At 33.7% G+C, this 24,477-nt stretch overlaps 2 protein-coding genes across 2 annotated transcripts in view; one reads left to right on the top strand and one right to left on the bottom strand.

Moving 5' to 3' along the window:
* The first annotated feature begins 1,427 nt into the window (after window positions 1-1,427).
* Window positions 1,428-3,159, top strand: LOC131065046 (ethylene-responsive transcription factor ERF024). The gene has a single exon (XM_057999417.2). The coding sequence runs from the start codon at window positions 1,765-1,767 to the stop codon at window positions 2,611-2,613; it is 849 nt and encodes a 282-aa protein (XP_057855400.2). The 5' UTR covers window positions 1,428-1,764; the 3' UTR covers window positions 2,614-3,159.
* Window positions 3,160-10,047: 6,888 nt separating this feature from the next.
* The window catches only part of LOC131860195 (uncharacterized), a 78,861-nt gene continuing 64,431 nt past the window's right edge, over window positions 10,048-24,477 (bottom strand). Inside the window, exons 2-4 of the mRNA XM_059214573.1 lie at window positions 10,729-11,125; window positions 10,399-10,596; window positions 10,048-10,311 (exon numbers count right to left, since the gene is read on the bottom strand). Of these exons, the coding sequence (XP_059070556.1) occupies window positions 10,048-10,311; window positions 10,399-10,596; window positions 10,729-11,125 (859 nt within the window). The remainder of the gene's footprint in view (window positions 10,312-10,398; window positions 10,597-10,728; window positions 11,126-24,477) is intronic.

The following is a 24,477-nucleotide window of genomic DNA, read 5'->3' as shown; positions in this document are numbered from 1 at the left end:
TCGACCTATTGCCTTCTAAAAGATGCAAGTATAGATTTGCTCTCAGATTTGTCTAAACAATACTAGTGACTAGAATACACCAAGACGAAAGATTTAATCTATATGAGAACAAAAATTGAGCTAAATGGATGCAAGATTAAGCTAGATGGATGCAAGATTAAGCTAAATAAATGCAAGATCAAGCTAAATATGCAAAAAGCTAAGATGCAATAATCTCAAAGCACAATACTCTCAATGACTCTAGAGCAAAAACTGCATAATAACAATAAATATTTAGGGTGTCTTGAATGGGAGATGAAAGACTATGAAAGACTGAATTTATAGAGAATCTAAAGAGAGAGCAACGGTGAAGATTGATTAATGATGTGCGGTTGAGATTCCTCAAGAGAAAGCATAATCCAGGCGAATTGAAATAATTGGGTGCTTTGATTCAATTTCAGAGAAGATTAGATTGAGTTAATCTTGAGATAAATTTCAATTAAAGCTTGATTGAATGCATTGAGATTATAAGTTTGAGTTTGCATTGGAGATAAAATTAGTTGATTCCATGCACTTGAGATAAAATTAGTTGATTCTATGCACATTCCTCTTATTTGCTCAAGATCTTTATTTAGAAAAAAGCCTCTTCAATGCAACTAAACTTCTTTCCTCAAGATTTGCTTTGAGTTTTATTTTTAGAGAAAATGATTTATTCAATTTATTGTTTTTCTTGATTTTCTGAAATTTCTCAAGTTATCTCAATTTTAGAAAATGAAATATCTCAAGTTGATTACTTTTCTCAATTTAATTTCTTTTTTTGTAAATTAATTCATTTTTGTAAATTAATTCAATTTTGGTGATTTAATGACAAATTTATTTATTAATTAAATATGCCGAAATATTTAATTAAATAAATAGGATAATTGATTAAAATGATTTACTTGGAAGGATTAATTAATTAAATAAATATTAAATTAATATAGAATGATTTATTTGCCATGTGACATTGGTGATTGAAAAATTAATTAATTAGGTGCTCAAAATTGAATTAATTACCTTTAGTTAGAACCTTGATGATGTAGTCGAGATTAGGGATCCATAATTTAGATGACCATTTATAGAGTATTACACTAACATACACCACTATAACCTTCATCCAGAAACTACTCTCCATCCACACAAATTGCCCTCCACCCTTCTATCTTCCACCTTTACCAATATTCTAATTCAAACACCACAAATTCCCAAATTTGATGTAAATCCTCGTTGATAACATTACTTCATGATGCAATCAATCACCCAATAAAAGGACCAATCAAAAGTAAAAAACTCTATTTACGGTGAAGCCATAAGTAATATCGCAAACTTTGAGGACCAATATGTCGTACATGAAGTATGATTATTTGCAAAAGGAAATCAATCCTGATACTATTGCGACGCCGGAGGCTCAACTAGTGTAGGGCGTAGGAAGCGCGAGGGGAAGAGCCATGGCCGGCAAACATGTCTTAATCCAAAAATGGGAGTCGGACGAGCACAATTGGGAAAATCATAAATCTTTGTGGGAAAGGAAAAAATCTTTGTGGGAAATGAATCATAAACCAGCTGGAGACTGAAAAATCAAAAAACAATGCGCGTAACCGTGTTTTTGCCAGTCGCCCACTGCGTCCAGTTCGCGGACCACCAACCCCCATTACTCTTACCTTTAAATAACCCACAACGAAAAACAAACCGACAACGGGAAAAACAAAAAGATAAGTTGCACCATTACCAAAATCCAATCCATAAATGATGGTGCACTATATTGCCACAAGATCATCTTCTTTCCAATCTTGTATTTGTGACCAATACAATCCCAATCTTCACAAACACCGTATTTCTAGTGCTACTCCATTCCCCTTTTCTCAAGAGTTCGTTTGCGCAGAAGGGGAGGATGAGGCGGCGGAAAGCGGCGGCGCCGCCAAAAGAGGGCCGGAAGAGCGAGAAGAAGAGGAGGAAGACGCGGAGGCAGAGAGAGCCTCAGGCGATGTCGATGGCGGCGGTGGCGGCGGTGGTGGCGGTGGCGGCGGCGGCGGCGGCGGCGGCACTAGGAGGAGAGCTCGAGAGACGAAGCACCCAATTTATCGTGGTGTGCGGCGGCGGAACTGGGGGAAATGGGTGTGTGAGATTCGGGAGCCGAAGAAGAAGTCGAGAATTTGGCTGGGGACATTCCCCACTGCTGAAATGGCCGCTCGGGCTTATGATACTGCGGCTTTTGCACTGAGGGGAAACTCCGCTTATTTGAATTTTCCCGACTCCATTTCGTCCATGCCTGTGCCGCTTTCCTCTTCCCCCAGGCACATTCAGGCCGCCGCCTCTGCCGCCGCTGCCGCCTTCGCGCCGCCACCGCCACCGCTTCTTCCGCCGCCTCCCGCCGCCGTGCCCCCAGCAGAAGGTTCCACTTCCTCTACTTACATGCAGCCCGCCGCCGATTTCGTGGATGAAGATATGATCTTTGACATGCCCAATGTGCTCACTGCCATGGCGGAAGGCATGATGCTTTCTCCTCCCCGACTGCACCAGCAGCACCATGATCAAGACGACGATGGTGACAGTGATCAAGGAGCTTCTGAACTGGATCTCTGGAATTACAAATGATTTGCTATATACATGATATACATACATATGTATTATATTAGGTTTCTGTTATAGGTGCAGCTGAGTTATATTCAGCATCTCTGACCTTTAAGAGCTGGTTTCAACATACTGAGCAAGAAAATACTCAGCTAAGTTATGACTATTAGGGTGGATCCTATATATGAATATGTATAGAGAGATGAAGAATGTTGTACAGAGAGAGCTGGAGAAATGTTTCGGTTTGGGCAATGGGGTTTGCCCAATTGCCCAAACCATATATAAAAATGATTACACTAGTAGTTAGTTACTTGTACAGTACAGCATGCTTGGAATGGCTTCCTTGTCTTGGGCCTCCCGGATTATTAAAATGTATAACCTAGGCCTTTCTTTACTTAATTTCCATGCTAGAATTTGGTTAATTCACGGTAGCATTAGATTGAAGGTGATCTGCAGAGCTTGAAACTGAATCTGTGATTTTTATATGATTCAGAAATTTGAGTGTTGTAGTTTTTTGGTTAATTCACGGTAGCATTAGAATGAAGGTGATCTGCAGAGCTTGAAACTGAATCTGTGATGGGTATATGATTCAGAAATTTGAGTGTTGTAGTTTTTTGTTTAATTCACGGTAGCATTAGAATGGTGGTGATCTGCAGAGCTTGAAACTGAATTTGTCATGGGTGTATGATTCAGAAATTTGAGTGTTATTGTTTTTTTTTTGTTTTTTGTTTTAGATGTTAGATTGTTTATTGAGTAAACTCAATATTTTTGGTTAATTTGCAGTAGTATTAGAATGAGGTGATTTGTAGAGTTCAAAGAGTTAGATTGTGTGTTAGTTTTTTTATTAACATTTTGGATCATATTTCATGATCTCTTATTGTCAAAGAAGACATAAGAAGAAAAAATGAGTTTTTTTTAATTCAGGACATCATTAGAATGGGAGTGATCTGCAGAGCTTGAACTAGATTTGTTATGGGTATATGATTCAAAATCTTGATTGATGATGTTTCTGTATTAAGATTGTTTGAGCTTTTGTATCAATGATTCTGATCACTTTCCATGTTAGAATTTGGTTAATCCACAGTAGCATTAGAATGAGGCAATCTGCAGAAATTGAAACCTCAGAAACTTGATCATGGATTAGATTGTGTGTGAGTTTTATTTTGTTATTTAGAAATTAGATTGCATCAATATTTCAGATCATATTTTATGACAATCATAAACAAATTGAAAAAAATATAGAATAGACTGAATTTTTTTATCAATATTTTAGATAACTCTCTATGTCAAACATCTGAAAAAGACATGATAAGAATTGTAAAAATATGATATCATTAACTAAGAAATCTGTCAGAAAACTTGGCATAACGTATAGTTAGTTAGAATGGGAACAGGTGGGTCATAACGGATTACAGGAGGCACGTACCAGGCATGAAATAGTGGCGGCGAGTGGCGAGTGGCTAGGGTATGTTCGTCCACAGAATGCCAAGTTTTTCACAATAAGTTAAACTTCACGTACCATCGTAATCAAATATTTCTTGACGATGTTTTTCACATTTTGGACCTCTCGTTCCTATGATTACGCTCACTCTTTTTCCGTTTCATATTAAACAGAATTCTTAAACTGCAGCATGCAAATTACAGTAGCATCCTAATATATCTAGGACAATTTTGGAACTTCCATGGGAAGTTTGTTTTTGTTTTTTTGGGTCTCTGTCTCCCTTTGCAATTGATCTCTCCCTGTACGTGTGGTTGATATTCAAATGGGAGGAGCCAGGAAATAGAAGAAATGTGATATTATTTGTTTGGTATACAATGCCTTTTATTATAGAATATTCTTTGTTTGGTACATAGATCTTTTATAGGTTCTTGATGTTTATATATATATATATATATATAACATTAAACAAGCAACATCATCAAGCAACATCATCTGTTCTTATTAACAAATTCATTTCATTATTTAATATGTTAATACATCACTTTAATATTTATTTTTTATAATTTTTTTAAAGATGAAGTTATGAATATTGGTATTTAGTTGTGGTGAATGCAAAAGTCAGAACGTCACATGATGAATGAGGAGGATAGATTATTCTTCATCAAGATTGCTTATTATGAATATATATTGTCAATAATAATGAACAATCATGGAGAGGAATACATACATTTTCCATCATCACATATATACTATAAACAATAATGTACTTTTAAGGGTGCACATGCTAACCACATCACTCATCAGGTGGCTAGAGACAAGCACACCATTCACAAATTCAAAATATTCTCCCACTTTATTTAAGAAATGAAAGGTAACTACGCCACTCTTCATGTGATTAGAGACAAGAGTATCATTCACAAGTTCAAACAATTATCCTATTTGATTTATCAAATGAAAGATAACCACACCACTCTTCATGTGATTAGAGACATGCATACCATTCACAAGCTCAAAAGATTATCCTACTTGATTTAAGAAATGAAAGACAACCACACCACTCTTCGTGTGATTAGAGAGAAGCACACCAGTCACAATTTCAAAATATAGTCCCACTTGATTTAAGAAATGAAAGACAGCCATGCCAAGTTCTTCATGTGATTAGAGACAAGAACACCATTCACAAGTTCGAAAGATTCTCTATATTGATCTCAAAAATGAAAGATGACATGAAGATTTGTCCCTGTCAAGAAGTGTTATCACTCTATAAACAAGGAACCAATTTGAAATGAGAATGATGTTTAGAACTATACTCTTATTAATCCTCCAACCTCATTTTTTACTCTCTCAAGATCTTTATATGCAAGACATGGCATTATAATCTCCATATACCCTCAAGAGCATAAGCAATAAAATGACCTTAGCATGACAAACAAAGTGTGTCCCATTGATCATAATGACAATAACTATTTTCAAGCTAACAATTTCTACTGAAAGAAAACCTCTTTCAAATAAAATTATCTTTAATAATTAAAAATAAAGTTTACAAATCATAAAGAATATAATAACAACCTTGATAATAGCCATTCATAAGATGTCAGTGTCCACCCAAAATGTACCTTTTCACAATATAATTATTTTCAATAATAAAGAAAACTAAATTTATACATCATAAAAATATATAATAAACTTGATAATAATTATTTGCAAGGTGTCAAATTCCACCCAAAAACAATGTTATCTCTAAGAATTAAAAAATAAATCACATGAAATATAATAAACATTGAGGACAAAAGAGAATTGAACTTGCAAGCTTAGAAATGCTAAGGTTTTCAACTAAACTCATATGCATTAAGTGAACCAAATGTTGATGATGTTCTAAATAATTTAAGTTACTTAGTCATTATTGTCTTTTGAGATGTGAAAAATGTTTGTTAAATGAACATTAAGTTTTAAAGAATAATGCAAATGGCCTCGAATTCCTTCTTTAAACTCACTTATTATTGTAATGAGTAACAGAAAGAACTTATTTTGGGTCGCAACAACAGAAAAGTCAAAATAAAAGTTGGTTTCTTCAGAAGATTGCGGGCAAGTACCATCTTCTTCGCGAGAGTGATGTGAATGCAGTGGAAAACACAAGAAAAGTCGCAGTTGTTACTGGTAAACTACAGATTAAATCAATGATTACATACCATTTCATCCTTGAGGACCACCCATTTCTCTAAATTAGTATTACAATCATCAACACATTCAGTACTTTCGTTTCTTTTCCAACTTACTAATACATATACTCAATTATGATATGGGTAGATCAAATATAAAAATCTAAGGTCAACTTTACTTCATATAATAGCAGCTCCATCTATGGGAAAGGTGTAACTCCAACCACACCTTTTTATTCCATATTCTATTTGTCATATGAATATGACAATTTTTTATAGAAAGACAACACTTGAAAATATATCTGGAGAGAGTCTAAAATCATGAGTGATTAGTTATCAAATCAATAAATCTTGTCAATGGGTCTTTGATCAGTTGGTGAAGTTGAAAGGTTCTTAATGAGCCCACTAGGGATCAAGCCTTGCTGAGTGCAAGGTTCCGACCTAAAAAAGGGATGAGGCCAAGATCATGCTCCAAAACACTAATCATGTGTATATAGAAATTCTATTTAGATAGAGATTTGGGCTATCAATCTTTAGAGTCAATTCACAACCATAGTCAGTGCTACCAATATTTGACCACAACTTTACTACATTTTTAATACCAACACACTTATCAAAGATTGCTAATAAATTATGGATAACATTTTGTGAAAGGTTAAATAAAACAACATTAGTGTCAATTGTTATTGAAATGATAAAATCTTAATTTTACAAACATTATAAGGATCCTTGGTCTAAGATCATCCAATATCAATGGTGAAAAATCTATTGTAAGACATCTAATTAATGCATACCATCATAGGTTCAAATTTATTCTCTAAAGACAGTAATACCATATGATGTGTTCTAACATCAACTATTCTAAGCAATAAAACAAAAACAAAAAAAAATAATTAGCAAAAAAGGTTGAATAATAATAATAATTAGCAAAACAGAAGATCACTATAAATAAATAGAAAATATTATTAAAATCCATTAGAAGGCAAGAAAGAGTTGAAGGTCAAGTAGATTCTTATGAAAAGATAAGATTGTAGTTGATGCCTTGAGATAATTAATTGAATATTTAAATAAAAATAGCACAATAGTTTCACTTAATAAAAAAGATGTTGTAAGGAAATGAAATAGTTCTAAAAAATGTGAATCACATCTTAAACATTTTTAGATATGACTAAAAATGATTTTATCAAGTATATGAAGAGTTGTCTTTAAATACAAACGAGTCAAAGGTGTTTTGAAATAAACACACTCTTTTATGTTAAAATAAATCATTCAAATTCTACATTTTTTTGTAAGGCATACATTGAATTTTCCATGCATTATGATATTTTTTATTATATATGTTACCTTGCACACTAATTATTTTTTACAAGAATGTACGATGGAAGCTCCATTTAATTCATCAAGAGATTTTATTTCAAGTGCATTATGTGAAAGAGTGCATAGATAACTTTTCTATATTAAAAATAATAATAATTAAAATAAAAATAATCATATTTGAATAGATTATGTGTTACTTATGGTAGTATATAATTTTTGTTAAATTATATCTATACAAAGAGCACACATGTGATTAGAAACAAAATAATTAGTAAAATGTATTGTAAAAGATGGCAAAGAGTAAAAGAGATGTGAGTTAATGAGTAAAGATATAATAGTAACTAAATTTATGAAAATTTCAAGAGAAAACGATGTTCATATGAGTAATATGCAATGCATGTACACAAAATTTTATGGTTAGATGAGCAATGCAAGTTATCCCATTTCTTATTGGTACCATTATGTGTATTGTAGATTGAACAAAGAGTTCTCCATTTCAATCATAGAATGGAGTCCAATCCTAGTCTTATAGCTCTATCTATGTTACTATTTTTGTATATATAAAATTCATTCATACACATGAGAGCATAAATAAATCTAGATATTGAGGGAGTATCATATCTACATTAGTGTTTACCATACTTATTCTATTTTATAGGGTTGCTTTAGATGTTCTATGATAAATTAAGGGATAAGAATATTATATTCATCCAACATATTATATAATTAGATAAGTACACATCATGATTTAATAATTTTTAAATGATCTATTGGTTGAGTAGATGCATATAGTTAATGGTTTTCAACATATTTTAAATTTCACTAAGGTTGAGATTAAAAAATGGGAGCATGATCATGTGAGAGCATGTATTAAAGGATCCATAGAACAAGAAGAGTTGAAGTACCAAGGTGGTGTTAAGTTGATAATTCTAACAACAATCATGGAATGGTATTCAATAATAGATTTGGATAATGAAGGTAATTTTACAATTTATAAATATTTTTGGAACAAGGTAACATTATAAAATTTGAAGATTATTATATAATAATAGGATGGAGTTAGTTACATTCATTCAAAAGTTACAAATGCGAGTTCATGAATTATTTATGCAAGAGAGATGACATATTTTTATTCTTTGTGTATGGATTTTATTTGGAAAGATTGTGATTCAAAAGAGTAGGTTGATGAATAGTCTTATAGAATTTTAGTTCTATTTAACATATATTAGCCTCCAACTACACTACAATTGAAAGAGGTGAAAGTTTTGAAGATGACTTTGACCATTTTTCAAATCTAGTGCAACCAAATATTATTTTTTATTATGTAGTTAAAATTAATAAGTTAGTTCATTATATTGCATTTAATATTATTTAGTATAATTAATTTATTCATATATATAATTAAACATACCAATCTTAAATATGCAATTATTAGAAAATCTATCATTAGTGGAGTTTGCATATATCTCTTTCCGGTCTTGCTTTAGTATGGAACCATTCGAAACATTATATGATAGTTCATGTCAAAATCCATTAAGTAGAGATAACCTTGAAGATAGAATAATAATTGGTCCTGATATGTTGAAGGAAATGGAAAATCAAACAAGGGTAATAATGCTAAGGCTAAAGAAGGAAAGTAACAAAGAAAAGAGTTATGCAGATAGAAATAAGACATAAAGAGAATTTGAAGTTGGAGAGAAAGTCTTCCTAAGAGTAAGACCCCACAAGAGTTCGATAATATTTGGGAAGAAAATAAAGCTAGCCCCTTGATACATGGGGCCTTTTGAAATATTGGAAAAGATAAATCCAATTGCTTATTGACTAGGCCTAACCCCATAATTGAGTAGTATCCATGATCTATTCCATATATCCCTCCTTAAGAAGCATGTACATGATGTTAACATATTTTGGAATTGGAATACAATACAAGTCCAAGAACTGGAGGGCATAATAGTAGAGTCATATAATTCTGGAGAAATGTCAACATCGAGTGTACATCAGGGTGGTCAATCAGAGTAAGGTGCAGAGGGATCAATATAATGAAGCGAATGCTACATGGGCGGATACAATTGAACTACAATAATTGTTCCCATTTTTTATGGAGAAAACTATTAGGAAAATAATAGTTATATTTTATTTAAGACTGCTAAAAAAATTGCATCAAGACAATGGACAAAATAAGGAGGGATGAAAGTCACAGCGTCCTCTTAGCACTCATGTTTATCTATCTTAGTATTTTGAATTTATGAATTTTGACATATTTTTTATATAGGAAATAATAACTAATTAGTAGAAAAAATTAACTAAATTAACATGTGAGAATAATTATGATTAAATCCTTTGAGTAGTTTTTGATTAAGGAAAATCAAGTTTTAAGGGACCCGAAACCCACTTACATAACAAGAAGAAAAGCATTAAAGAAACTAGAGAGAAAAGGACAAAGAAAGAAAAGCTACGAAAGACCAGCAGAGAAAACAATAGCTAAGGAAAAGAACAACAAAAAGCCAGCAAGAGACTGGCAAACAAAGACCTGATTACATCTCAGATAAAAACTTTTATAGACTCTTCCGCGTTCTTAGCTAGCATCATCATAGCATTAGCAACTTCTTTCAAGTCTTTGTTATCCTGCATCTGATGGGTATCTTTAGTCTTCATCTCTAGATCACTGGTAGTTTGCCTTGTTCTTCGTCTGGAGGAGTGAGGAGCAGAACTGGTGGTCGACACATCATCAATGATCACCATCTCTTTGTTTTGCTTGTTCTTCTCCAAACAAGCAACTAGAGCATTCATGTTATGAGATGAAACCTTCAAAACCTCAAGGCTATGCTCCATAAATTTCTTCAAGGCCTTCTCGGTTTTAGTAATCCGGTTGATGATAATTTCATTATCAACCTCTCCCTTTTCTTTGAGGATTATAATCACATCTTCAAGATGCTTCAAATATCCCTTAATCATTTCTTTTTCCGGCCAATCCTGCATTTCTTCTTCATCCTCTGCCTCACTGGTATCCACCGTCGTATCCTTTTTACCTATAGTATTGGTATCCTTAATCAAATTTTGAATTTTATCATCCAAATCTCTCTGTTTTTTCTGAATATTGGAGATATTTTCAATCACCCATTTTTAGAAGTTAAAAATTTCCAGAGTGTTATTTCTGGCAGTGTTCAAAATGGAGTCTATGGTCTCCATACCTAGAGTAGAGCTCACAGACCTAGGGTTTACCTCCTTTGTAGTGTGTTGGGCTTCATTCCTGCTATCTGAGACTTCTAACTCTTCAAAATACTCTTTTCTCTGCACGTGCTCTTCCTCTCCCTCAACCTCTTTCTTCTCACTCTCCGCCTCAACCTCAACCGCCTTCTCCTGTTCCTCCTCAAAACCAACTTTCACTTCCATGTCATCTTTAGCTTCAACAACAACCCTCACTTTCTTATGAAGAGGAATGTTAGACGAGTCTTCATCAGACTCAGAGCCCTCATGACCCTCGAAAATGTGGGCATTTTCCACCAAAGGATCTTCCCTATTAGCTCGAGCTTTACCCTTCAAATGCTCATAAAATAGCAATATGAGGCCTTGGTGAGCAATGGGATAGGATTTAGGTTTTCTGGCATGTTCAGCCAACCTATTTTTAAGAGAAGAAGCTAAATAGAAAGGCAAAGAGATCTTCACACCATGGCAAAAATGGTTTAGGATAACAAAATGATAATTGTAAACCTTCGAAAAGCTACCATCAACCGTTAGGTATTCCATTAAAAATCTTAACATCTTCTTCCAAAAATATTTTACCTATTGAGGGAGATAGTAGGACACATTGTCCTTCTTGGTGAGCCAAACCCTCTCTTCATCACTTTTAGGGAAGTTCTTGGTGGCTTCCACCGAGAACTTGCAGTCTCTGTAAAATTTGGTACCTTCCTTTTGTAAAACTATAACCTCCGCCACCAAGTCTTCATCCAGCTTCCAAGTCTACCCAAACAGAGTGACATTGTTATTTCTCCATCCCTTGGCGAAACCTTGAGACATCGATTTTTTACTCCAGTGCAGTTTTTCCATGTAGTCAATGAAACCATATCTGTGCAGCCTCTGCCATATTTTTCGTTCACTTTTCCAGTTGTCACATATGGAGGGCTCATTTCAATTAAGATTACCCCCCATAATGTGATTCAGGTTGAAACCCTCACTAGAGCATGAGATACTCAAATGTAGAAGAAACAGGATTCTTGGACTTAAGCTCAGACTCTGGAAAAAAATGTTGGATTTGATAAACAGGGTAATTTCCTTATTATTCAAATAGTCTTTAAGGACATTCAAAATGAACCGACACTTATTATGATTAGCCTCGTCACACCAATTATCATAATCACACTGCCTTAAATAGGTCATTAGCTGACACTTCACATAACTCGAATATCTATCTTTGATATTCGAACCCAGAAAAGTAATAATGAACTTAACTTGTACCATGGATTCGATCAAATAATAATTTCTCACGGACTACCTTCTTACAAGCAACTTCTCTGATATATTTAGTGTCCTCCTCTAAATAAACCCCCTCATTAGCTAATAAGTCAGCTACCTTGTTGCCTTCCCTTAGAGTATGGGAAATGAAAACACTATCATAGGCATCTAATAATTTTTTAGCGCTCTCAATGATATTATAAATATTCCAAGAGGGGAAACTAGTGCCTTTGATAGCCTATATAATATTGAGAGAGTCCCCTTCCAGCCATATTTTTTTAAAGTTAAAAATCTGAGCAAGCTGGAGGCATTTTAACATTGCCCGAGCTTCTACAACATGATTGTTTTGAACTCCAAAGGGAGAGGCAATTGCAGCAACACAAAAACCATAAGAATTTTTGATGACTCCTCCCCCTCTAGACTTCCTAGGATTGCCTTTAGCTGCACCATCAAAATTCACCTTAACCCAATTATGCAAAGGAAATCTCCAAACAACATTTTCTCTCCTATTCTTTATATCAGATTTACAGACTTTGTGAATCAATTTCCATTCAATGAGGATGTTTTTCTCATTATTAGTCATATTAAGATAGCTCCACTGCTTGTTGTTTTTGTGAAGAGTATTTATATTTTCTTTAATTGCCTTGCAAATCTTTTAAAAAACCACCTGAGATGTACACTTAGCCTCCCTAAAAATTCTATTATTTCTCTCCTTCCAAATATACCAACAGGTCATAGGAAGGACAAAGGACCAACAGGTCTTAATAAGAGGAAATTTGGTAGGAAAGATCCATTACAAGATGACTTCCTTCAGACTATTATGCATAACCCAATCAACTTTCCATTGCATCCAGATTTTACTCTAGATTTCCCAGGTAAAAGAACAATGGATAAACAAATTATCCACAGATTCTGCCTCTTTCTGACATAACTCACACCTGTTAGGAAACATGAATCCTCTATGAGCCAAGTCATCAATGGTAAGAATCTTGTTGTGAGCTGCAAGACAAAAAAACATGTTAACTTTAGGAATGAGGAATCTATTCCAGATTTTAGTCCATATTGGGTTGCAAACCTGAGTAATAGTATTTTTATAAGCAGAGGCAACAGTGAAGTTTCTCCTAGGATTTCTCTTCCATAGAAACACATCATCAAAATCTTTACTAATAGAAAAGGACAACAGATCCTGCTGGAGCAGCGAAAAACCAGCATAAATAACATCAAGTCTAACCCATTTATTCTCCTTCCAATAATTACAAACCATAGACCCATACATCCTTTTGCATTCATCAATGAATTGGCTGCAGTCCTAATTAAAGAGAGGTTCATCTTTAATCCAAACATCCTCCCAGAACCTAGTTTTATCACCTTTTCCAAGGACCCATCCAGCTCCAGCTTTAGCAATTTTTATAGATTTGATCATACTATTCCATATGAAAGAACCAACAGGGATATCTTCAGAGTAGAGAAGAGAATGAATTGACTGGTTATGAATATATTTATCAAACCACACCCTACTCCAATCTTTCTTAATACCAAAAGCCCTCCAAATCTGTTTAGCAAGAAAGGCTTTGTTAAAAGTTTTAAGAACTTTAATACCTAATCCCCCCTTACTCTTAGGCTTACAAAATTTGTCCCAGGCAACCAAGGCTATCATTTTCTTGTCTTCAACCCCTGACCAAAGAAATCTTTTCTGAATCCTTTCTAAGGCTTCATCAAATTTAACCGGTATACTACACAAGCTAAGAGCATAAGGAAGATTCTGAAGAGTAGCTTGAAGAAGCTAAACCTTACCAACCTGAGATAGCATAGATCCTTTCCAGCCTTCCAATTTCTTGTTGAGTTTGTCAATTAAAGAGTTCCAGAAAGAGTTTGGAGGAACCAAACCAAGAGGGAGGCCCAAATAGGTAGATGGGAGCAACTCCACCTTACAACCAATAATGTTAGCAATTCTCTGCTGCCTCAATATTGGGGTATTTATGAAATAAATAGCAGACTTCTCCCAATTAACTTGCTGACTAGTAGCCAAAGAATAAGAGCTGAGAGAACCTTTGAAAGCAACAAACTCACCAACAGAAGAATATCCCATCAAAATTGTATCATCAACAAATTGTTGGTGAGTACAGAACACATTAGCAGAGGAGGGTTGCAATCCTTTGATGGTTTTATTCACTTTCATTTTTTGAATCAATCTACTCATACTCTCCGCCAAGATTGTGAAAAGAATAGGAGAAATAGGATCTCCTTGCCTGAGTCCCCTAGAAGATTTAAAAAATATAGATGAAGAACCATTAATAAGAATATAAAAGTTTGGGGTATATATCAATTCTCTTGTAACTTTAATTACCTTCTCATCAAATCCAATGGCCTCCATGACCCTGAAAAGAACCTACCATTCCACTCTATCATAGGCTTTAGCTAGATCCAATTTTATCAGGAAACCCGCTTTATTTGCAGCATTAAGAGAATGGATATTCTCATGCACAAGAATAATAGAATCCAAAATCTGCCTACCTGGGATAAATCATTTCTGCTCCTCAGAGATAACAAAGGCGAGAACAACCAAGAGTCTGGAAGTCATGACTTTTGAAATGATCTTGTAAAAGGAATTACAAAGACTTATTGGCCTAAACTTTCCCATAGAATCAACTCCCGCCACCTTAGAAATTAGAGCAATAAAAGTAGAATTGATTTCCTTAAGGATTCTTCTAGAACCAAAAAATTCTTTGACAACATTGACCATATCCTTCTTTGAGTAGTTAAACTCAAGATGTGATAGTACTTTAAAAAAATTATAGTAGTTAATATTGTATTTATTAATGTGATAATTAGTATTTAAATTCTTAAGTTATTGAAATTAAGTATATATCTTTTAAAAATATTTTTATATTAAAGTATTATAATTCAAAAATTTATAAAAAAAATATCCTCTTTTTTCTGAGTAATTTTTTTTTCATTTAAAAATATTGAAAAGAAAAGAAAATTGATATTATCTTCAAAATATTGAGATTATCTTGAATAGGATTTGAAATTAAAATTTTTCTTTAAAGTTCATAATTATCTTGATTATTATCCTAGATAGTATTATGAATAATCCAAACCAAATTTAGTATTATCCTTTGAATTTCAAAGTTTGGTCTCAATCATTATTCTAAATAATACTATTGGAATATATTTATGTATATCTTAATAGAATATCTTATCCTTTCTTATTTAGGAAATAAATCTTGATATAAAAGGAATGAAATAATATTTAATTAAAAATATTATCTTCTAATTATCTAGCGGATCATTTTAGAAATATTTAAGAAAATCAATTATAAGATAATTCAAAAAAGGCATTGAGAAATAGCATAAGCAGTATGGTCATTACAATATTTGTTTAACATTTAAGGGTCTTCAATTGTAAGGATTATGTTCATGGCCTCTAGAAAAGTAATCTAAATTGTTCATCATAAATCTTAGAAATGTATGTTTGTACGATATGGTGAGAAAATAAAAGGTTATAAGCTTTCGGATATTCTATTGGATATTGTTGCTGCTAGGATATGTTGTTGACATTTATGTCAACATATTCTTGTGTTTTGGTGCTCCGGTGATTGCAGAGAGTTGAGTTGGTTATGTTGCAGTGTTCTGGTATCTGATCTGTTGAGCTCTAGTATGATCATATCTTTGGTTGTGGATTTGGAAGAATGTTTGGAATGTTCTTGTGTATCTTTAATTCAGATGGTTCATGATGTGATACTCTGCAAGTTATCTTTCTAGTCTGATTCGTTGTTGTTGAGTGTTCTTGAGTGTTAGGGTGTTGATCGATGAAGATTTGATTAAGTGGTGTTGTTGGAGCTATTGCGGATGGTTTTAATGTTCTTTTTAGTATTCCTAATCATGCCCTATTTTTTTTGCTGGTCTGTATTGATCATTGTGCATGTTATTGAAGATCTTATGGGTCCGGTGATATTCTTCATGTTATGCGGTATTTTTGGTGGTGTAACGTGTTGCAGATGATCTTGGCGATATTTTTGGTGGTGTGGCATGTTCGAGGATTTGATTTGGGTCCATACTATGTCATCTATGGCATTTTATTGGTTTGGTGGTTGATTTATGTATCGTGTAATGTAATTTTGTAATTATGTGTAAGGGTTGAGCCGACCTTGTAGTCAAGGTTGATGATTTGTATAAATAGTTGTTAAACTCATGTAATTTAGAGATAGGTGATGTGTGGTGGTTGTATCTACATTATTAGAGAGTGGTGTATGTGTGATTGAGAAAATTCATCTTTTGTTGTGGTGTATTGAGTAGAGAGTGTTGCAAGATAGACAATTGTGCTTAACTAGAACTGTCATTAGGCATTTTGAGATGTTATTCTTTCAATTCACCTAAATCGGATTGTAGTTCGAATATTATTGTAAGGTAGTGAACCTTCCCTGAGGGTTGTAGCCTTTTGAGTCATTATATTTTGAGCAATGTGCTCTAGGAAGTGTGCTTGAATGCATGTGCATTCCCCATTGTAATATTTACGCATACTACTGTAGAGTATCATCTTATTGTGGGTAGGTTCCCACCATGGTTTTTCACTTAACCTGGTTTTGCACGTCAAAATCTTGGTGTTATGTATGTTGTTGTTATTGTGTTTATCTTTGTTTTTGTTGCATCTGATTAGATCTGAGATTGTGCTTAAGTTGTTTAATTTGGTGAAAATTGATTCACCCCCCTCTCAGTTTTCCTTCATTATTGTTGCCAACAATTGGTATTAGAGATGGATCCTTTGGAATAATCTTGACTACTCCAGAAGATATGAGATGGAAACCTATGTTTTAAAAAAGGAGAGTCTGAGATTTCATGGAAACGAAACATTGTATGGAATGATTGGATGGAATGTCATTTGAAGTGTCTTGGAGATGATTATTGGAAGATTACAAAGAATACCTACAGTGTTCCAAGCAGAATGGTCTGGTTACTGTTGTTGTTGATCAAGGATGTTGAACATAACATAAGAGCTAAGGAAGCATTGCTAAGTGCCTTGAATGATAGATATGAGAAGCATGATAAGTACGATAAGCCCTATAAGCCTAACCATAAGTACAAATATCAGAAGAGATGTTATTATGCTACTGATGAAGGTATGACAGATGAGGAATCTGAGAATGGGAATTCAGAAGATGAATTTGTATTTATTACTATCAAGGAAGATGATCCAATACTAGTGAATTCTACAAGCTACATTGTTGAGGAGAAAGCTTTGGCTACTAAGATTGAAGAGAAAGATGAATGGGTAATTCACAATCATTGTTCACATCATATGACAGGTGATAAAAGAAAATGTGTGAATATGGAGAGGTATGATGGTTGTATAGTACATATTTGGAGATGATAAAGCTTGTGTGATTCGTGGTAGAGGTTCTATTTCCTTTGATGGTAAGCATAATACTAATGATGTCTTATATGTTGAAGGTCTGAAGCATAATATTTTGAGTATTGGACAGATGGTTGACAAGGGACAGGATCTGCAATTCAAGAATGGTAAATGCAAGATTCTAAATGCCTCTGGTATATAGATTGCATCAACAACTAAGACTAAAGGTGATATCTTTCACTTGAATGTCAGTGAGAAAATTTGTTTGATTGCTCAGATAGATGAAAGCTAGTTGTGGCATAGAAGGATGTGTCATGTTAATTTTGACTACATTATAAGGATAAGTTCTACTCAAGCTATTAGAGATCTGCCTAAAATTGTAAAGCCTTCTAATCCGGTATGTAAAGAATGTTAGTTGGGAAAGAAAACAAGAACTTAATTTAAAAGTAAGATGTATACATCTAACAGTTTATTAGATCTTGTGCATATTGTTTTGTGTGGTCCTACAAGAGTGAGAAGCATGCATGGTGACATATATTTTATGTTGTTGATTGATGAATACTCTATAATGATGTGGGTTACTTTTCTAAGGGAAAAATCAAAAGCACTGGAAAAATTGAAGATATTCAAAGCTAAGGTAGAGACAAAAATAGGGTTGAAGCTGAAGTGTCTAAGATTTGATAGAGGAGGATAATTCACATCCAGTGAGTTTGATTCATTTTGTGAGGAAAATAATTATAAGATAGTTATTTGCTCCTGGAACCCCACAACAGAATGGAGTTGTTGAAAGGAAGAACAAAACCATTTTGGATGCTGCTAGGACTATGATGATTGAAGGAAATGTTGCACAAACCTTTTGGAGATAATTTTTTAGCACTGCTATTTACATATTCAATTGGGTGCATATAAAAGGTGATTCTGGTAAGACTCCTTATGAGCTATCTTTTGGTTATGTTCCTATAGTTAGATATTCTAGAGTTTTGGAAGCAAATGTTATATAAAAAAAGATGAGGATATAGGGAAGTTTGATACAAGATGTGATGAAGGAATCTTCTTGGGTTATTTTACTAAAAGAAAGACCTATCGGTGTTACAATAAGAGGTTGAAGAAGATAGCAGAAAGTGAAAATGTGAAGTTTGATGAATATCATGGGAAGCAAATCAGAGCACGTGGATATGAATTTGATGATCAAGATGTTATTTCAAAGCCCATACAGACTGAGATCTTAAAGAATAATGCTCTAGTAGAGATAGTTAATCCAAATATTGATGGTATCGGTGGAGAAGTTCAAGAGCCTAAGAATCAGAACAATCAGAAGACTCTGAGATATGCAAAATTGAATCATTCTGAAAATTAAATTATTGGTGATAAAATTAAAGGTGCGATGACTAGGAGAAAGATTGTTGCTAAAGAGATATGCTTGATTTCCAAGATTGAACCTAAAGATGTTGCTAAAGCTTGTAAAGATGAGAATTGGATAAAAGAAATGGAAGAAGAGTTGAATCATATTGAGAAGAATAACACATGGGAGCTTGTTCCGAGACCTAAAGACAAGAATGTGATTAGCACTAAATGGATGTTCCAAAATAAATTGAATGAAGTCAGTGAAGTGGTTAGAAACAAAGAAAGATAGGTGTGTAAGGGATGTTCACAGATGAAAGGAATTGATTATGAGGAGGCTTTTCCTCCATTAGCTAGAATTGAAGCTCTTAGATTACTTCTTGTATATGTTTCTTACAAGAATTTCAAGGTATATCAGATGGATGTTAAGTCATCCTTTTTGAATGGTTATTTGGAAGAGGAAGTCTACATTGAGCAATCAGATGGATTTTCATTATCAGATGAAGGAGACATGGTATGCAAATTGAAGAAAGCGCTATATGGATTGAAGAAAGCCCCTAAAGCCTGGTATGCTAGATTGGATAGGTATTTGATGATTCTAGTAATCTATACTTTAAGGTTGATAATTATAACATTTTGATTGTTGAATTTTTTGTTGATGACATTATTTTTGAAGGAGATGACGATTTGAGTATGAAGTTTGTTGATGATATGCAAAAAGAGTTTGAGATGTCTATGATAGGTGAGATGAAATCATTCTTAGGATTATAGATTAGATAGACTAACAAAGGTATAAATTCATTTATCAATCTAAGTATGTGAAGGAATTGTTGAAATTTTCTGGGTTACATGATTCTAAACCTATTGGAACTCCTATGATGACTGGATGTAAGTTGTCTAAGCAAGATGAATCTCAAAAATTTAATCAAACTTTGTAGAGATCTATGGTTGGTGGATTGTGTTGGTATTATGGATGTGTTGTATTGGTTTTATCATTGATGTCAAAAATTATCAACACTTATCCTTTTGGAGATCCTTGGTTATGTTCACCAGCAAGTTCAGTGACTTATGCATAGTCACCAGTATTTGGTTCACCGACACGTTATATTGTTCACTGGCACTGAGGATGACTTGTTATCATCTAGAGATCACTTGGTTATGTCGAAGACATGGTTTGGACACTTGGTTTTGGTATTCTAGTTATTGGTTTAATCGGGTTGACATATTTGTTGTTACTGGCAAATTGATCTAGGTTATGGACCGACATGCATTATCTATTCCAAATCAGCATGACACGTTATGGAGATGATTTAATCAATTGGTATTGTTGTAATTACATTGAGCCAACATGATGCATCGCATCTTGACTTGCTTGTAATTGATTTTATTATAATATTCTTAATTAGCGGACCTACACATTTGGTCTTAGGTTTTGGTATATATGTTAGATCTCAATTGTGAGATGTAAGGATATGGTATGTAAGGTTATGGTATTGTAACATGGTATGTGTGAATATAGAAGATCTTATGAGCAGACCATAGAGAAGGTGATTATCAGAGCTTAACTGGTACTGAATCTAGCATTGGAGATGCTACTTTGAGAAGTACATTATAATTGGATTTATTCATCCAATTGTAGTCAGTGTGACTTATTTTGTGATTCAGCAGTGAGCTCTAGGCGGTTGGTCTTTTTGGATGTGCAGATCCCATTTGTACACACATACTATCTGCAGTAGTATCATCTGATTGTGGGTAAGGTTTCCCATCATGGTTTTTCCCCTTATAGGGTTTCCACATACAAATCTCTGTGTTATGTGTTGTGGATGTTGTTTCTCTTTCTGTTTCATCATTGAGTTTCACCGATATTGATATTTATTGTTAATCTGTTAACCGACATCAAGTTTGGTTTACCGGTATTATGTATCAAGTTTGATTAAGTTATATTTGGGTTGAAATTAATAGACAACTGATTCACCCCCCCCTCTCAGTTGCCTCCGGGTCCTAACAATTGGTTTCAGAGCCTAGTCCTCTTTTTGCAGAAGTTTAACAACTTGAGGAGATTCTATGGCAACTAACGTTTTCAGGAAGGATAGTCTAAAACTTGATGGAAATAACTATGGTATATGGAAGATCAGAATGGAGACACATCTGAATTGCATTGGAAAAGACATATGGGATGTTACAAAGAATGGCTATGTTGGTCCTACATCGAATCAACCTAATCCACCAACATTGGGTAAGGATCAAGAGAATGATTGCAAAGCAAGAGAAGCACTCTTGAGCGCCTTGTCAAATCAACAAATCATGGGATTATCAGATCGATCTACTGCTAAAGCTATTTGGGATAAACTGGAGACACTGAATGAAGGAGATACCACTGTTAAAATTGCAAAATTGGAATTCTTCCGAGTCAGGTATGAAAATTTGAAAATGGAAGAAGATGAAAGAATTTTTTCTTTTATGGAAAGGGTTAATGAAATTGTTTTGGGAATACAATGTTGTGGAGGTTCCTTAAGTGAAGATGAAATTGTTTCTAGAGTTTTGAGAGTATTGCCACCGGCATACAAAATGAAAGTAATTGCTATTAATGAGTTGAGAACTATGCCTAATACATCAGTATCTAGAGATACCTTGGTTGGAAAACTTTCAGCATTTGGGCTTGAGGAATTTGGTCCTATTGCTACAATTAAAATAGATTTAGCCTTCAAAGCATCATCATCATCATCATCATCTGATAAATCTATTTGGAAAGCACTTAATGCAAGAGAACTTTAAGATATCAGGAGGGAAAATGAAGAACTGGAAGAACTTGAAGCACTATTTGGAAGGAAAATGCCTAAAGCTCGTATTGGAAGTAAGTATGAAGGTAAAGCACCATTTAAATGTTTCAATTGCAATAAAGTTGGTCATATGGCATCTAGATGTCCTGACAGACATGCAAGATTGAGAGAAGAAGCTAAAAGAACATACAAGCCTAATCCTGAATATCAGAGATACAGATTTAAGAAGAATAGAGACAAATCATGTTATTATGTCGATGAAGGAGTTACTAATGATTCTAATAAAGAACTGACAGACAATGGATGGGCTTTTTTTGCAATAATAGAAGGTCAATCGACACCTACTGTTCCACTGGTAGAGCAGGCCCTGACAACTAAAATTGAAGAAAAGGATGAATGGATTATAGATTCCGAATGTTCACATGATATGACTGGTGATAAAAGTAAATTCTTATCTTTTCAGGAATACAATGGAGGTATAGTAAGAATTTGGAGATGACAAAGCTTGTTTGATTAGAGGAAAAGGCACTATATATTTTGATGGTAAGCACAATACTAACAATATTTATTATGTTGAAGGTTTGAAGCATAATCTTTTGAGTGTTGGTAAATTAGTTGAAAAAGGATTTCAATTATAGTTCAAGAATGGTAAATGCAAAATCATGAATAGAACTGGTTTGGAGATTGCAACCGGTAATTAGACTAGAGGTAATATCTTTCATTTGATTAACAATGAAAAGACATGCTTGATTGCACATATTGATGAAAGTTGGTTATGGCATAAAAGACTCTATCATGTGAATTTTGATTGCATTGTAAATATTAGTTCATCTAAGGTAGTAAGGGATTTACCTAAGATTGTAAAACCTCTTAATCCGGTATGTAAGGAATGTCAAATGGGAAAGCAAGTTAGAACAACTTTTAAGAGTATTTCTGAGAAAACCAGTGATGTTCTTGATTTAATTCATACTGACTTGTGTGGTCTGGAAAGAACAAGAAGCCTATAGGGAGATAGATACTTTATGCTAATTATTGATGATTATTCTAGAATGTGCTGGGTTACTTTTCTCAAGGAGAAATCGAAAGCTTTTGGGAAATTCAAATTATTCAAGGCACTTGTAGAGAATGAAACCGGTAAGAAAATCAAATGTTTAAGATCAAATCAAGGAGGTGAATTTACATCTAAGGAGTTCAATACATTTTGTGAAGTGAAAGGAATTAGAAGACAACTATCAGCACCCCAGACACCTCAGCAAAATGGAGTTGTTGAAAGGAAGAATAGAACTATTATGTATGGAGCTAGAAGCATGATATGAGAAACAAATCTACCTCATGTGTATTGGAGAGAAGTAGTGAATACAATGGTTTACACTTTCAACAGAGTTCACATCAAAGGTGAAACCGGTAAGACATCCTATGAATTATGGTTTGGTAATATTCCTACTCTTAAGTACTTCAGAATATTTGGAAGCAAATATTACATTAGGAGAGATGAGTATATTGGTAAATTTGATCCTAGAAGTGATGAAGGTATATTTCTTGGTTATTCATCTAAGAGAAAAGCATATAGATGTTTTAATAAAAGATTGCAGAAAATCATTGAGAGTGCAAATGTGAAGATAGATGAACACTTTAGAGGAAATTCAAGGTCTATGGATTCTGAACCGACAATTGAGATGATCACAAATGAACCTATAAAGAGTGCACCGATACAAAATGTTGATCTAGTCACACCGGCATCATCAGAGAATTCCACAATGACTGAAGAACAACAACAAGTGAACAAACCTAGGTATGTAAGACTGAATCACTCTGAAAGTTAGATAATTGGGAATAAGTATCAAGGAGTTATGACAAGAGGAAGACTGGAAAATGAAGAGGTATGCTTAATTTCTCAAATTGAACCAAAATCTATTATTGAGGCATGTGAATATAAACATTGGATTAAAACTATGGAAGATGAATTAGAACAAATTAAAAAGAACAATACATGGACATTGGTTCCCCGACCTAAAGATAAAAATGTAATTGGAACTAAATGGGTATTCAGAAATAAACTTAATGAAGATGGTAAGGTAATCAGAAACAAAGCAATATTAGTGTGTAAAGGATATTCACAGTAAGAGGGAATTGATTACAATGAAATCTTTGCATCGGTAGCCAGAATTGAGGTAGTCAGATTATTTCTTGCATTTGCAGCACACAAAAACTATAAAGTATATCAAATGGATATAAAATGTGCATTTTTGAATGGTGATCTTGAAGAGGAAGTTTACATTGAACAACCTAATGGATTTTCATTGACAAATGATAAAGATATGGTTTACAGATTAAGGAAAGCTTTATATGGATTGAAGCAAGCTCCTAGAGCTTGGTATGCTAGATTGGACAAATATATTTTGAAGCTTGTTTACACTAAAGGTAATGCTGACAAAAAACTTAATTTCAAAGTGACTAATGGAGACATCTTGGTTATTGAAGTTTTTGTTGATGACATCATTTTTGGAGGAGAAGATGTATTGTGTAAAGACTTTTCTAATAAGATGCAGGAAGAATTTGAAATGTCTATGATTGGGGAGATAAATTTTTTTTTAGGATTGCAGATTTCACAAAATGATAAAGGTATATTCATATGTCAAACAAAGTGTGTGAAGGAACTACTAAATAAATTTGGTATGGAATACTCTAAATCAGTAAGTACTCCTATGACTGCAACTGATAAACTATCATTGAAGGATGATTCAGCTCCTGTTAATCCGACAAGATACAAATCTATGATTGGAGGTTTTCCAGTATTTGACACAAACAAGACCTGATATAATGAATTCAGTGTGTATTTTTTCAAGATTTTAGAGTAATCCTAGAGAAAATCATGAATCAACAGTGAAAAGGATTTTCTAGTATCTACAAGGCACAACAAATCTTGGTTTATGGTATCCTAAAAATGAAAATTTTGATTTATGTGAATACACCGATGCTAATTGGGCATGAGATGTAGATGACAGAAAGAGCACCATCGATGAGGCATTCTTTCTTGGTAGCAGA

The sequence above is a fragment of the Cryptomeria japonica genome, chromosome 11 (genome assembly GCF_030272615.1).
Source record: "Cryptomeria japonica chromosome 11, Sugi_1.0, whole genome shotgun sequence".
Taxonomy (NCBI): domain Eukaryota; kingdom Viridiplantae; phylum Streptophyta; class Pinopsida; order Cupressales; family Cupressaceae; genus Cryptomeria; species Cryptomeria japonica.
This window is presented reverse-complemented; position numbering and strand designations above follow the sequence as displayed.